Here is a 13,677-nt window from a genome sequence, read left to right as displayed (position 1 = left end):
TAGCTAGTGGTAGCAGTTCTATTCACTGCCTGATGTATCTGGAGGTACTGTATGCAGAACTTGGTACAATCTTTTGCTATAGCTATAGTACAAACTTACAATATTTTTTTTTCACTTCAAATAAGTGTTTACTTTTAAAAAAATAATTTAAAAGTTTTTACTTAGAGAAAGTATTTTCAGAGTACAAAGACAAAGGCTCGTTTTTAGGTAAGAAAATAACAACACAAACAGCTCTGTGCATCACTCAGAATCTGGCTGTCACGTAAGTGATGAGAAAGGAAAACCACGTTCACAAATTCAAAAACTGATGAAAGGGCTACTTTAGGATTATTTCTAGCTTAATGCAGCCAGAAGGGAGGCTATCTGACCAGTGTTCTGGTTTTGGCCTTACAGACTGGGATGAATGTACTTCTCATGTGGAGAATGACTGCTCTATGTTTGCGGAGTGTATCAACCTTATGGGCTCATACACGTGCAGATGCAAGACAACCATGGATACCAACCCATCCCGACCTGGAAGAAACTGTGAGGGTGAGCAAAAGACTGACATGTAGTTTCCCTTTGGTATGAATGGTTGGAATTGTTTTACCTCTGCTTTTATTGCAACTATTTATATAGCGCACAATGTGTATATAGATGCATCTTTGCAGTCTGGCTGAAGGCCTATATATGACCTGTCTCTGAACCTTATATGCATCTTCAGGTGAAATCTTTCTGAGATCCTGCTTTGATTAGCTTACTAACTGACTGCTGAGGAACATAAGGCACACCTTTTCCTCTTTTGGTATGTCTGTGGCTAATTTCCTCCCACTGTAACAATCCATGGCCTGCCAACCAGAAGAAAAGACCCAGGAATCAAATTTGCTTCTTTGTGTAGACACAAACCAGGTTCAACATCGTAAAAATCACATATACCATAATGTGTTAACGAAATATCCAAGAACCATTTTTGTAACACTATTAATGCATGGCTGAGTGGTTTCAGCCTCATTTTCAGGCCAGACCCTCTTGCATCCTCATCTTGTTTGAGGTCCCCTTTCAATGTGTTTGTTGTGTTTCAGGTGAGATTGTGGACCCTCTCACTGAAACAATGGCTCCTGAAATAACAAATGGCACAGAGTTTGCTCCTGAAGAAGTAAGCTCTGCAGCCCCTGCTTCCCCTGCCACCACAGACATGGTGGCTGCTACAGGCTCTGGGACTAGCACTGCAGTACACCTCCCTGCTGCACTGCCCCTGGGTGATGAGCAAGCACCCCATGGTCATTCTCCCACCAGTGCTCCTCCAACCCCTTGGGAAAAAAGCCTGGCATCACAGAGGGACTTCAGCAGGGACAACAGCCCCATGGCCACAGGGGCTACAGCCAGCAAGGAACAGGCCATAAGCACATCACAGCAAAACTCTATGGCAGAGACTTCCCTTGCTGCATTGCAGCAGGTGGCTGCTCTCACAAATGCACCCATGGGCCCAGCTGGACAAGGGCAGCCCAGTTCATCATTGTTGATGTTTCCAAATCAAACTACTACCACCCGAAGTCACACAGCTTTTGACTTGCCTCAAGCCAACTCTGAAGATGGCCCCAGTACTGCTCTGCTGGCCATAGGGAATGCCAGTGTTCCCACTGCCAACACCACTACAAAAACATATGCAGAGATGGGAAGAGAGAACAGCTCTTGGTCTGAAAAACACCCTGAAGCCCTGGGGTCACCAGCTTTGCCAGGCACCTCTCCAGCTCCCAGCCTGACACCAGTCCTAGCCATGAACTGCAGTGAGTATGAGTTTGGCAGGGGCTTACATGCATAATGATTTGGCTGCACGAGAAGCAAAACTTCACTCAGAGTCAGGAAAGATGCACAGTTGGAATCAGTGGTCTGGGATAAAGGTGTCTGAAACTAGTTTTTCTATGGAAGAATTATTTTCTCGCATGATCAGCATTTTTTTTCTTAAATTGGCATGTCAAAATAATTCCTCTTTCTGGTAACTTAGTAGTCAGTTTCATAATTTTTTTCTCTGAAAATAGTATTTATTTATTTGGGTTTTATTCTCAAAGCATATGAAGCAAATAATGCACTGAATGTGGCTCATTGAAATATGTTGCTTGTCCTTTTGTCACACATCTTGGTTTCTTCTGCATACTCTGGCACCAGGGTGCTGCAGCCATGGCTGACTATAGCGTTATCTTCAAGACTCAGGAAGGCAAATGACATGTCTTCCCATTCCTCATCCAGTGGAGGATGGATTATGCAGAGCCCTGCAAATCCCCTGTAGGGCAAGAGTTGCATGGAAACCTTTTGAGAGCTGTAATTGAGAGTAACTAGGTTGGCAGGAGGGCTTAATCTGTTTGGGTTTGGGCAGATGTACTACAGCTAATCAGGGGATTTTTCTGCTGATTTGAGCTGAATCATATTTCAAAGTTAGAGCCAGATTTGTTCTTCAAATTATGGTTATTTGGGATGGGTGTGCTGCTGTCCCTGCCCATGACTAAGTATCTTTTTTCTTTAGTGTGACAGTAAGTGATAAGTATTTCAGTTTTGTGTCTGCTTGTCTTTATTCTGCTTATGCCCTCCACATCTCTCCAATACAAAAATGCACTCCCGTCTGCTTCTTCCTCTTCCCTTCTCCTCTCTCCTCCTGGGATCTCCACTCATCCAGCCCCACTTCTGCTTCTCCCTCATTTCCTTCTCCCTGGAAAACCTCTATTTCAGCCATGTCAGTCTAGCTCTGCTGCTTCTCCAGCCTCTCTTGTACCACCAGTCCTGGTTACCAGTGGCAGCATGCATACTTCTGCAGTCCTGCTCAGCTCTGGGCAGCCCTGCTGATGTCACTATTCAGCTTCTGCCTTCTCTCTTCTTCATGCTGTATCCTTTGCTCTGCCTGACATGGGTGAAACCCGGGAACAGAGCTGGGAAAATAACTCATTTGGAACCTTGGTGGCCAAATGGAGGAAGCAAACAATTTTGGACCAAACAACATGCTGACCTGAATTTAAAAGCTCCCTTTACTCCTTTGTTTTGCTTTGTCCCCCACTGCCCTCTGTCAATGTAAGGAAAACTGAAAAAATTTTTATTGTGTTTTTTTTTTTTTTTGTGGCTGGAAAATAAATTGAAGAATTCTACACAAACAGGTTCAGTTTATAAACTTTTTTTCTTTCCTTGAAATAAATGAATTCAGTGTTCAGCCAAATGCTGGGAAAGAAGCTTGTGGAGGGATTATGCCCGGGGAACAAGAAGAAGAGCCACCGTAGTGGTATCTCAATAGCCTGGTGCAGGAAATTCACAGGGAAAAAATAAGTTTGGTGAAGTTTAATATATAGCTCCTCCTTGTGGTGACATTTCTGACCTGGAAGGTTAACCTCAGCCAGCAATTGACGGTCTGTCAAGCCTTTTAAGTACTGTTGGGGTTTTTTTGTTGTTTGAAAATTGTTCAGAACATTTTCCCCTCTCTCCATCAGTTAAATGAACGTGGTTTATCTCCTAAATGAAAGTGGTTTATCTCCTTTTTCCCATGTTCACATGACAGGACAAGCGATAACAAAAAGCAAGCCCAAATCCTTTGATCTGACTGGTGGCGGTGATGAGGGTTCCTTTGGAATCAGAAGCATACTGGAATAAAGGAAGCTTGCTTCCGCAGCTTGCTTTAAGCAGGAACAGCCCTGTTGGGGTTCATCTTATCTTACAACAGCTGTCTAAAATGTAGATGTCTAATCTCGGGTGGCTGTCTAGCCTTCCTCTGAAGTTGGAGGGAAGACATTGGTGCCACAACGATTTGCCCTCAGGAGGGACTGGTGTTGCCCTGTTGCACGTAGAAGCAGCTGGGAAGGCTAGTTGAGTCTAGAACAATTCAGGTGCTTGAGTACCAGAATGTTCCAGAGGATCTAAGATAAAGCTGGCAGATATAAGACTTCCAGGACACCAGTGCCCTTCTTGAGAGTCATCTGGGAGTCGGACAGAGCAGATTAAGGTGCTGAATGACTATGTTTAGGCATTTGGGGTTTTGGCTACGTTTCAGAGGGCCAGCCTTCTGCTGTTAGGAATTGGTGCACATGCCATGTTGCTGAACATGGCGGTGACTGTCACACACTTGTTCATGGACTAAAGCCCATAAAACATGTATGTTAATTGTCTTTTCTTACTTTCCAGCTGTCCAGAAGCTTAGTGGCACAGTACGGCTAACAAATGTGAACTACTCTCTGGGCTTTAGCAATACAAGCAGTGAGGAATATCAAAACTTTGCACAGCTCTTTGTTGATGAAGTAAGTAGCTAAGAAGGATGTGTCCTATTACCCATCTCAGTGAAACTACATGTACCATCTTTTTCCCATGCAGCCTCTATACCACATCTGCAAGGTCTGAGTTCTCCTGTCTGAGACTGAAGGATGAGCATGCAGCTGTGTTTAAGAGTGAGATCAGGATTTGGGGATTCTCTTGTGCCTCCAATTCCTCTGCTTCTCAAACCTGGCTATACTGGCTTACTGATTTCCTCCAGGGGTGCGGTGAAAAGTTAATGGATGCTTGCAAAGTGCTCTTATATCCTTGCCCTGCACAGCACTATATTAATGAACTATATGGTTATTTTGCCATTGTACCTTAGAGCTGACATTTCTTGTAATCATCGTTGGTTTTGTAGCCCTGTACCTGAAAAGGGAGTGGTTTCTTGATAAGTCACCTCTGCCCTTGCTTCTAATGAGAGAGCAGGCTATCAATGCACTTTGTGATATCAGCTGTGCCTATAATGCCATAATTCTCAGGCATTACTTTTGACAGTATCACTCTTCTAATTTCTTAGGGAATTTATCAGAAATTAGTTCCTGCTGGTGTTTACTCAAACACACCTGTTCTTGGAGAACTGCAGTTTATGCTGGGCTCCTTTATTGCCTTCCTTATCCTTGCTGCCTGTGTTTTTGGAGGCCCTTGATAACTGTGCTGATTACTCCATCGCTGACAATCATATGAATTCTCAAACCCTGCAGAGGCCTCCACAGACTCTCACTGTGTGAGGAGTTAAAACTTGTCACTGAAATCCAGCTGCCTGCAGTGCGTAAACTGACAGCAGTGTGCATTCAGGCAGAGGTCAGGCCAGCATGGGGTTAGAGACAATTGCAAGAAGGGAAAAGTGTGATCTCTTTAGCAGTGCATGATGTTTTCTTGGATATCAAATAAGTTTCCCATTGGGCATTGCTGGTTTGCACCTTTCTGGATGTGTTAGTGGAGCACAGCTTTCTCAGAGTTGTTTTGGCCTCAAGCTGTCACATCACAAAAACAGTCACAAAATGAGAATGACATGATTAGTAAAGTGAAAAGGGAATAATTCTCCACTGACCTCACTCTCATTCAGCATCACTCTCTGCCTGAGGCTATTTTGGAATAGCATAGCATTAAAATGGACTCAAATGAATATATTTATTTTCTTCATTCACTAAGATAACTTCATCCAGAAAATCACCAATACACATATATTAGGGAAATCTGTAAAATGATTGCACAGAGGAGCTAAAGTAAAGTTTGTGACAGTTTTACCCAGTTCTGTTTAGGCAGAAAATGATCCCTTTTGATAATAAGGCGTTAATTCCTTTTTCCAGCATACAGCTTTGTGGATCAGCTGGTGAGAGATGTTAGTGTTGATTCCATCTACCTCTGAGCCACTGTATATAGGTTATAGCTGCATGGCCACTGTATATGGCAAAACATGTTGTGAGTGTTTTATTACAAATGTGTTTCTAGATGCAAAAAAAAAAAAGAAGTTTAGGAAAACAGAAAGATCTGGACTTTTTGTTTTAAGGTATAAGGAGCAGAAATCAATCCCTTACAGTAAGAGGAAAGTTTCATGGGCTTTAAAAGTACTATCAGGTTCCACTTAAGCAGACTTTGACAGAGACATTTTTTTTATCTCTGTGGAGTCACCATCTACAATTCAGAGCATTTATAAAATGTGATGTGTATAATGGTCTTTAGCATAGAGCTGCCCCAGCACTTAGATGCCATGTGGTTAAATTGGCAGCACAGCAAATGGAAATACTATCCTTTGAAAAATGTGTAGATGAAAATGAGATAAAAACTTGGTGTGACAACTTGCACTGTCATTATCCAGACTTGTTTTACCATCCTCCTTGCAATGTATCTGAAAAACAACACAGCTAAGGGTGAGAGAGTATTTTCTTCTTCTTTTCTTTTACTCAGTCTGTCATTTGCAATGGCCAAGAAGAATATCATGGCAGCTAGGGCTTGTCCTCAGGAAAACAAATGAGGAAAACAAAAGGTTTGAATTGAAAAGGCACTCACTGAGGTACATTAAATACCTGAGTGGAAAAGTTGTTTTGAATGTGGGTGTCTTAAACTTAACTGCTTCTTAATATCTCAGCTAATGATACCCTTGGCTGCAGTGATCACCGTGTTCTAGAGTCTGGGGTTTGCAATCTGGCTGAACATGCTGAGTGTTAGTACTAAGACAAAGGTTTTAGAGTTTAGAAGCTTGCTCAGAGCTCAGTTTGGAGGGATTCTGCAAGAAGCTCCCCTAGGGGCTAAAGGAGCTGGCAAGTGCTGGGAGATTTTCAAGAATACTTTCCTTGGAAGCACAGGAACAGTGGTAAGGGAAGTGGGCAAAGCAGGAGACACTCATGGCTTAACTGCGAGCTTCTGAGTCTGCTCCAAACCCAAAAAGGAGCATACCAGAGATGGAAAAGTGGATGGATACCCATCGAGAACTACAAGGGCATTTCCAGGGTGTGCAGAGGTGCAGTTAGAAAAGCAGAAGCTCAGATCAAAATAAAATCGGCCAGAGAAGCCAAAAACTACAAGAAAGCAGAAGCAAAAGGAAAATACTGCCTAGCTATTGGGCAGGAGAGGTGAATTAGTTGTCATCAGTGCTGAAAAGGTGGAGGCTCTCAACACTTTCTGTACCTCTGTCTTTACCAGCAGTCTTGGGCCCCAGGTCTTAGGAACAAAGACCCAGGTTGATGCAAACGCAGACCCACCATGAGTGAAGGAAGACTTGGTATGTGAACTGGTACAGGAGCTTGAACCCTACAGATCAATGGGCCCTGACAATATCCACCCAAGGGTGTCTGGCTGATATCATTGTGAGACTGCTCTCCATAATCTTTGAGAAGCCATGGAGATCAGAGGGCGTCCCGGAAGACAGCTAACATTGCCCTGTTTGCAAGAACGGCCTGAAGGAGGATCCAGGAACTTATTGGCTCATCAGATTTACTGATGAGTGATATGGAAAGTTATGAACTGAATCCTCCTGAGGGCTATCGCAAGCCACATAAAGCATGTGACTGGGAGAAGCCAGCACGGATTCGACAGGGGCAAATTGCAGTTGACGATACTGGTCACCTTCTGCAACAAAAGTAACCTGCGTGGTTGATGTGGGACAAGCAGTAGGCACTGTCTGCTTGGATTTCTTTGAGGCTTTTAATGCCATTTTCCACACCCTCCTCCTAAAGAAACTGGCATGTTACAGTCTAGATGGTGAGTGGGGAAATGGCTGACAGGTTGCACCCAGGGTTTGGTGGTGAAAAGTTCCTTTTCAAACTGGCGACCTGTCACTAGTGGGATCCCCTAGGGATTGTTATTGGGCTCAGCGCTGTTTAGTATCTTCATAAGTGATCTGGAAGATGGGATCAGGTGTACCCTGACCAAGTTTGCTGATGATACCAAACTGAATGGGGAAGCGGACACTTTGGAAGGGAGAGCCACCCTGTTGGATGACCTGGATATGCCGGAAGAGTGGGCTATCAAGAACCTTATGGAGTCCAACAAAGACAAATGTAAGGTCTTGCACCTGGGAAAACATAAGATGGCAGCACAGGCTGGGATATACCCAGGTGGGGAGCATCTCTAGGGGCCTGGAGGTCCTAGTGAATAGCAAGCTCAATGTGAGTGAATGGTGTGCAGCTGTAGCAAAGAAAGTCAACAGGAGGCTGGGTCAAATCAAGAAGGGCATCACCAGTAGAGATAAAGATGTCATTATTCCATTCTACTCAGAACTTGTCAGGTCACACCTGGAGTTCTGTGCTCAGTTTTGGTCCCTGCTGTACAAAAAAGATGTGGACAGGCTGGAGAGGATCCAGAGAAGGGCCACAAAGATGATCGTAGGACTGGGAAACCTGTTGCATGAGGAAAGGCTGAGAGAAGTGGGTCTGTTCACCCTTGAGAAAAGAAGGCTCAGGGGAGACCTCATCACCATGTTCCAGTACTTAAAGCGTGACTACAAGGAAGATGAAGACTCCCCTTACAAGGAGTTGCACGGAAAAGACTGGGGTAATGGACATTCCCTTCCCTTAGTGCTGGTGTTAATTTTGCTCATGTTCTTTCTCTTTCCTACGGCACTTCTGGCATACTGATTTCTCCTGCTCTGGCACTACTCATGTTTCTTTCGTGTGCTACAGAAGTTGGAGAATAAATGATGGATCCCAAGATATTAGTAAGAAATCCTTTTACTCAAGGGTGTTATACATCGAATATTTCCTTCTAAAAAGTTAATTCTTTCCTTTTTTCTAGTCCCACTTCATTGACCATTATTTTAATAACCGAGGGTGTGGTACCTGTGGAATCGTGTATCCCGCTGGATACAGGGGTTTGTAGTGCCACCTAGTGGCTAAACGCAAACACCGTCACTGTCCACTGACACTTCAAGCTCTGAGACCTGCTTTGTGAGAAAGAATGTGAATGAGGACAGAAACAAACCAAACAACCAAACAAAAAAATCACAATCTCCCAAGCCTTAGGTAAAAAGAAGCACCAATAAAATAAGATCTTCAGGACAGATGAGAAGGGAGTACAGATGAATTCAGGGATGGGCTAAGACGATGGCACAGATCTGTGTATTTAATGTCCAGAAGTTCATACAAAACTATGAAAGATGAACACTTATATATACTTGCATTGCTGAGTTGGTGCTAGATACAGATGCTAAGAATCCCACAGGTAACCACACTCTACAGGTAAATGAAAAATTGGCTTTTTCCTGTTGTGAACACGTTTGATATTTCTAATACAAACTACTTAAAGTATTTTATTTTCTGGCAGATTTTAAAGCTTAGTGACTCTACATGTCTTGGCAGGGTGCATTTATTACCACATAATATATGCCATATCATTTTGTACCCCAGATGTATGTAAATTCTCAATGTGTGGGTTTAGTTGCCAAAGGCATTTGCAGAGCCGTGCACAAGAAACTCGTTATTAACAATCTATGTCCTCTAAAGCCGAATTAATTTTAGCCTTGTGTTTTGTCTGGGGTTGATCCTATGAGGTGTTGCCATCTGACCTGTGTATGCTCCTCCTTGTGGCTGGTGCTGGGCCTGGAGATTAAAGGAATGGCGCTGGAAAAGCAAGTGCTGTTGTACACCCCCCCCCCCCAGGGCTCCTGAATAAGTCCAGGTGCCCTACCCTACGAAATGTCTTCTGTGGGAGGAGGAACAGCTGTTCCCATGGGTGGCTGCCCTCCAAAGGTACGCAGTCTTGGAGGGTGGAAAAGGAAGAGGTTGAACTCACAGCTCCACTCTTTTTACCTCTTCAAGGTGGGTTGGTGCCCCCGTCTGAGCTGGGTGGTGGAGAGGCTGAGCAGCCCAGCTGATGCAGTCTCTCGATGGGCTGTGTTTTCCCACCCCGCAGAAAGCAGGGACCATCCTTTTTTCTATTGTGGTGAGGGAGGTGACTTCTGGGCCTATGATGACTAAGACTCAGTGTGATTAGAAAAGAGTGTAATTTTCTTTCTTAGGCAAGTAGTGACATCCAAGGTTACTATGTACTGACTGTGAATATTTATTTTATCGATTTCTCTAGACTGACCTCAGTTCAGCTGTGGATTGGTACTGCAATACTTTGAGGGTGACTGTTGCTATTCAGAATAGTGCAGAGCCATTTCCTAGCCCGGTGCTTGGGCTCTCAGGGAGGACCATGAGTCAGGGCTGTGTGCCCTGCAACAGGCAGAATTTGCAGAAGTGACGTGATACTCCTTAGGGAAGATAATAATGAAATATTTCTGAAATCAGGTTGAAAATTTGGCTCTGGTGAAAAATCACGAGTGAAGAAAGGCTTGAGGTTGGTCTGCCCTAGGTCTGCTCTAAGATGTAACATACCTGAGCTGGGGGAGCCCTCTGAGTGTGGAGCCCATGGGGGAGCCCATATAAGCAGTGTGGAGTGTCAGGAGGTATCTCCACTTCCATCAGCAGCTCCTCCTTGTATTGGGTTAACCTCTCTCCCTGAAGGTATTTTGAGGGGGAGAACATGGGAGCTTCCCTGCAGTCTTCTCTCTCCCTTTTTGTTACCAGAGGCAAGGAACTGTGCCAAATGACAGACAAGGTATCTTAATCACATAGCTTATTTAATATTAATAGTTAAATATATACTGTACCCTTCAGCAGCTGTGGAGTGGAAACATTATAAAACAAGAGGTCAATTTGCTGCTGCTTCCCTCTAGAGTATGAAGCAAAACTGTGATGCATAATGCTCTCTTCTAGGCAGTGTACGAACCCTAAAACATAATTGCTTCTATCTGTCCATCTCCACCTGCGTTTTATTTTTTTCTTGCAGGTACGTAAATCTCTGCCCCCTGAAGTTCTTCAGCAGATGGATGCTGGTGTGATTAAAGTGTTGATAACGGGTATTACTAATGGGAGCACAGTGGTAAGATTCAATTTACTGATTGCAGAAGATGTGGATATCTACTACATCATCACCGCTTTTCACGATGCCTTTGAACACAGCTCCTATTTCACAGTTGACAAGAGCAGTCTCTCCATAAACGGTAAGGGGCAGCTTGTATCCGGATAGTTCTTCAAAGCTAGAAACATGCTAAAGCCTGTTATTAATCTGTATTTTAGGTGAAAGTATCTGTAAAATGGATGAAAAGCCATTCTCTCTCCTTATATTGCTCCTGTTTATCTATCCAATGAGCTTTTTCTCAGAGAATGTCAAAAGATTAAATAAGAATTGAGTTACTCCTGATCCAAAAGGACAAAGCCGACTGCTCTTTTTTGTCTATAGCTAACATTAATTTTATACAGAAGAATATATGGAGATGTTAGAAACAGTGGTCACAGGCTGCAGGGCTTATAAGCTACCAGAAGAAATAGGTCCCTGTACACAGACATAACTAGGTCTGTTTAAAATAATTAGGAAACACATTGTCCTCTGCTTTGCATTAATAATTTAGTGTGAGATAAAACCCCAAGAAACAAATACAGAAATGTGAATTTTTCTGCAGTGAGCGTATGTGTTTTCCTCACACATCTGTGGGTCAGGACTTCAGGTGAAAGTCCACACTTTACCAAAACCAGCACAATGGCTGATTGTGCAGCTTCTTTTCCTTTATGTCAGTAACCAGAAACTTTGTTCTCCTGACTAACTGCTGTTAAATCCCATTTCATGAGTCAATGTGTCATCTCTGAAAAACATACCAAATTCTGTATCTATATATATTTGTCCAAAGGATGTTGTTGTAAGGTATCAACTAGAATCTGACACACAATGACTTCAGAAACATGTGTATGGTCTGCCCTGTACATTCTCTTTGCCTGTTACCCTCACAGCTGTGAATCTGGAAAGTTACACATCCTGTGAATTATTAAGATCACAACTATCTCGTGGTAGTGTTTTGTAGAGGGCCTGTACCCCTCAAACCTTTGCTGAAACAAATTCTTTTTTCAGGGACAGGTCCACACAGAGCAGGTGGTTGGTTAGTGCTGCTTTCTGAGTCCCACCTGTGGTGGTGCGTCTTCATTTCCACAGTTACAATTAAACTGTGCAAATAAAAATTAAAAGAGAAAGGGAAGTAAAATATATTTTCCCTTTCAAAAGTGAAAATTTTGGCCAGATAAAAATTAAGAAAGCCACTAGACTGCAACTTGGACCAGTCACACAACCTTCTTCTTTCACCCATGCTGATCATTTACTTACCATCTCCTCTGGAGTGTGAAATGGGGAAGGCAGCTGAAGAAGCCCTTGGTTTTAGATGCATTCCCTTGGGCTGTTGATCAGTTTAGGAGGATAGGAGCTCTGCAACAGGGTACCTATGTTTCAGTGAGTATCTGATGAGCATCGCTGGCAGTACAGCTCCTGGAGGGTTTTGTCAGTGCCCTGAAATCAGCCCTTTAGGCTGTGCTTCTAGTATCCCACCTTTTCTAAACTCAGCAGGTGCCTGACATGTACAGCAGAGTATCACAAGTGTAATCCTCCCATGATATCATGACAGGACTTGGCTTCAGTTTCAGAGCCATCACATTTTCATTCATACACTCTCCACCTTTGCCTTTTGCTTAAATACACCCAACAGATTATGATGAGTGCGAGAGTGAAGAAGATGACTGCTCCCCAGATGCCTCGTGCCATAACACGCTTGGGTTCTACCAGTGCAGCTGCAATGAAGGATTTGCTGATGTGCACCCAGAAAACCCTGGAAGAAGCTGTGAAGGCAAAAAAATACCTAATTACTAATGGCTAACTGAACACTGAGAAATCTGATCTTTACTGGGTCATGGTCATACCTGCCACAGATCTTGAAATTTTGCCAGGGATTAATTTGGTTTGCTGGTTTCAAATGGATCCAAGTGCGAAAAGTCTTGCAGTGGCCTTCTAAGTATTTCTCTGTGAAATATCCTGTCATGAGAGTTTACTGTATTAATATTTAATGTTGCCTTTGTAAGGTTCTTTTAACAGTTCTGTTTCCCAAATTTACTACTAAATTAAAGGAGATTGTCAAAATTGTTAGTTATTTCCATTAGCAGGAGCAGAGGGGACAGCAGAGATAAAGGTGAAGGTAACTGAAAGCACGAAGTACTTGGTTTAACCTCTGTGTGGCAGCAGGCATGAAATGTTGGTGTTACGGACTATTCGTATGAGTCAGTTCATCTCGCTTTTTTTTTCCTTAGATCATTTGTTAGCTGACATCTGAGGGGTCTTTAAGCTCCTAAATGCTTTTAGACTTCTTCATTAATCTATGTTTGCTTTAATAATCATAGTGACAAGCTACTCTTTGGCTGAAGTCACAATGATTTATCAGCTGATATCAACCTTTGCTCAGTTTTGTTTAACAAGGTATTTAGCGTTATGATACTGAGCTTTTTCAGAAATCCAGTTCTGCAAGAGCTCACACTTATTTTTCTTTCTCATACACTCAAACCAACACCTTTTTAATTTGGGGTGTTTCCAAAAGTGGGGAAGTTGCAGAAGGGTATCTATAGATGTAAAGATTTTATATGTTGCTCGGGAAATAGGTGGTATTTGTATGTATAACCCATTAAAATTATTTAAGAGAAAATTTTGTGCCATGAAACACATCCTTTATGTTTCACTGCAAATTGAGTTTATTATCTTGAAGCTTTCTAAGTCAGCAGTGGATGAATACTTAGGTTGTTTCTATCACCAAAGAGCCACAGGGTAACCTCAGAGCCTGCGCTGGATGTCAGGTGTTTGACATACTCACTGATCTCAGTCTGTGCTTCCCATTTACTCTGCTTGCTTTTTTCCTGAAGCCATGAAAGATTACTGCTGACAAGCTTTTTCAGCTTCCCACTGTGTCTCTCAGGACACGCATGTGCAGTGTAGGCTTGCTGCAGGAAGTTTGTCCTGCATTTCTCCCAAAATGGGTTTTCCAAAGTGCTCAGGGTCATATCTCCGGATACCAACTGATCACAAATGGGGACAGGTTTTTTTAACAAACTGCTCCTGTTTGTG

At 43.1% G+C, this 13,677-nt stretch overlaps 1 protein-coding gene across 1 annotated transcript in view; it reads left to right on the top strand.

The window, feature by feature from the left end:
• The window catches only part of UMODL1 (uromodulin like 1), a 48,885-nt gene that overhangs the window by 24,287 nt on the left and 10,921 nt on the right, over positions 1-13,677 (top strand). Inside the window, exons 11-15 of the mRNA XM_005151695.3 lie at positions 394-531; positions 1,062-1,766; positions 4,138-4,250; positions 10,537-10,750; positions 12,278-12,415. Coding sequence (XP_005151752.2) covers positions 394-531; positions 1,062-1,766; positions 4,138-4,250; positions 10,537-10,750; positions 12,278-12,415 — 1,308 coding nt within the window. The remainder of the gene's footprint in view (positions 1-393; positions 532-1,061; positions 1,767-4,137; positions 4,251-10,536; positions 10,751-12,277; positions 12,416-13,677) is intronic.

The sequence above is a fragment of the Melopsittacus undulatus genome, chromosome 2 (assembly GCF_012275295.1).
Source record: "Melopsittacus undulatus isolate bMelUnd1 chromosome 2, bMelUnd1.mat.Z, whole genome shotgun sequence".
Lineage (NCBI taxonomy): Eukaryota > Metazoa > Chordata > Aves > Psittaciformes > Psittaculidae > Melopsittacus > Melopsittacus undulatus.
The sequence above is the reverse complement of the archived record's forward strand: the minus strand, read 5'-3'. Positions and strand labels throughout refer to the sequence as shown.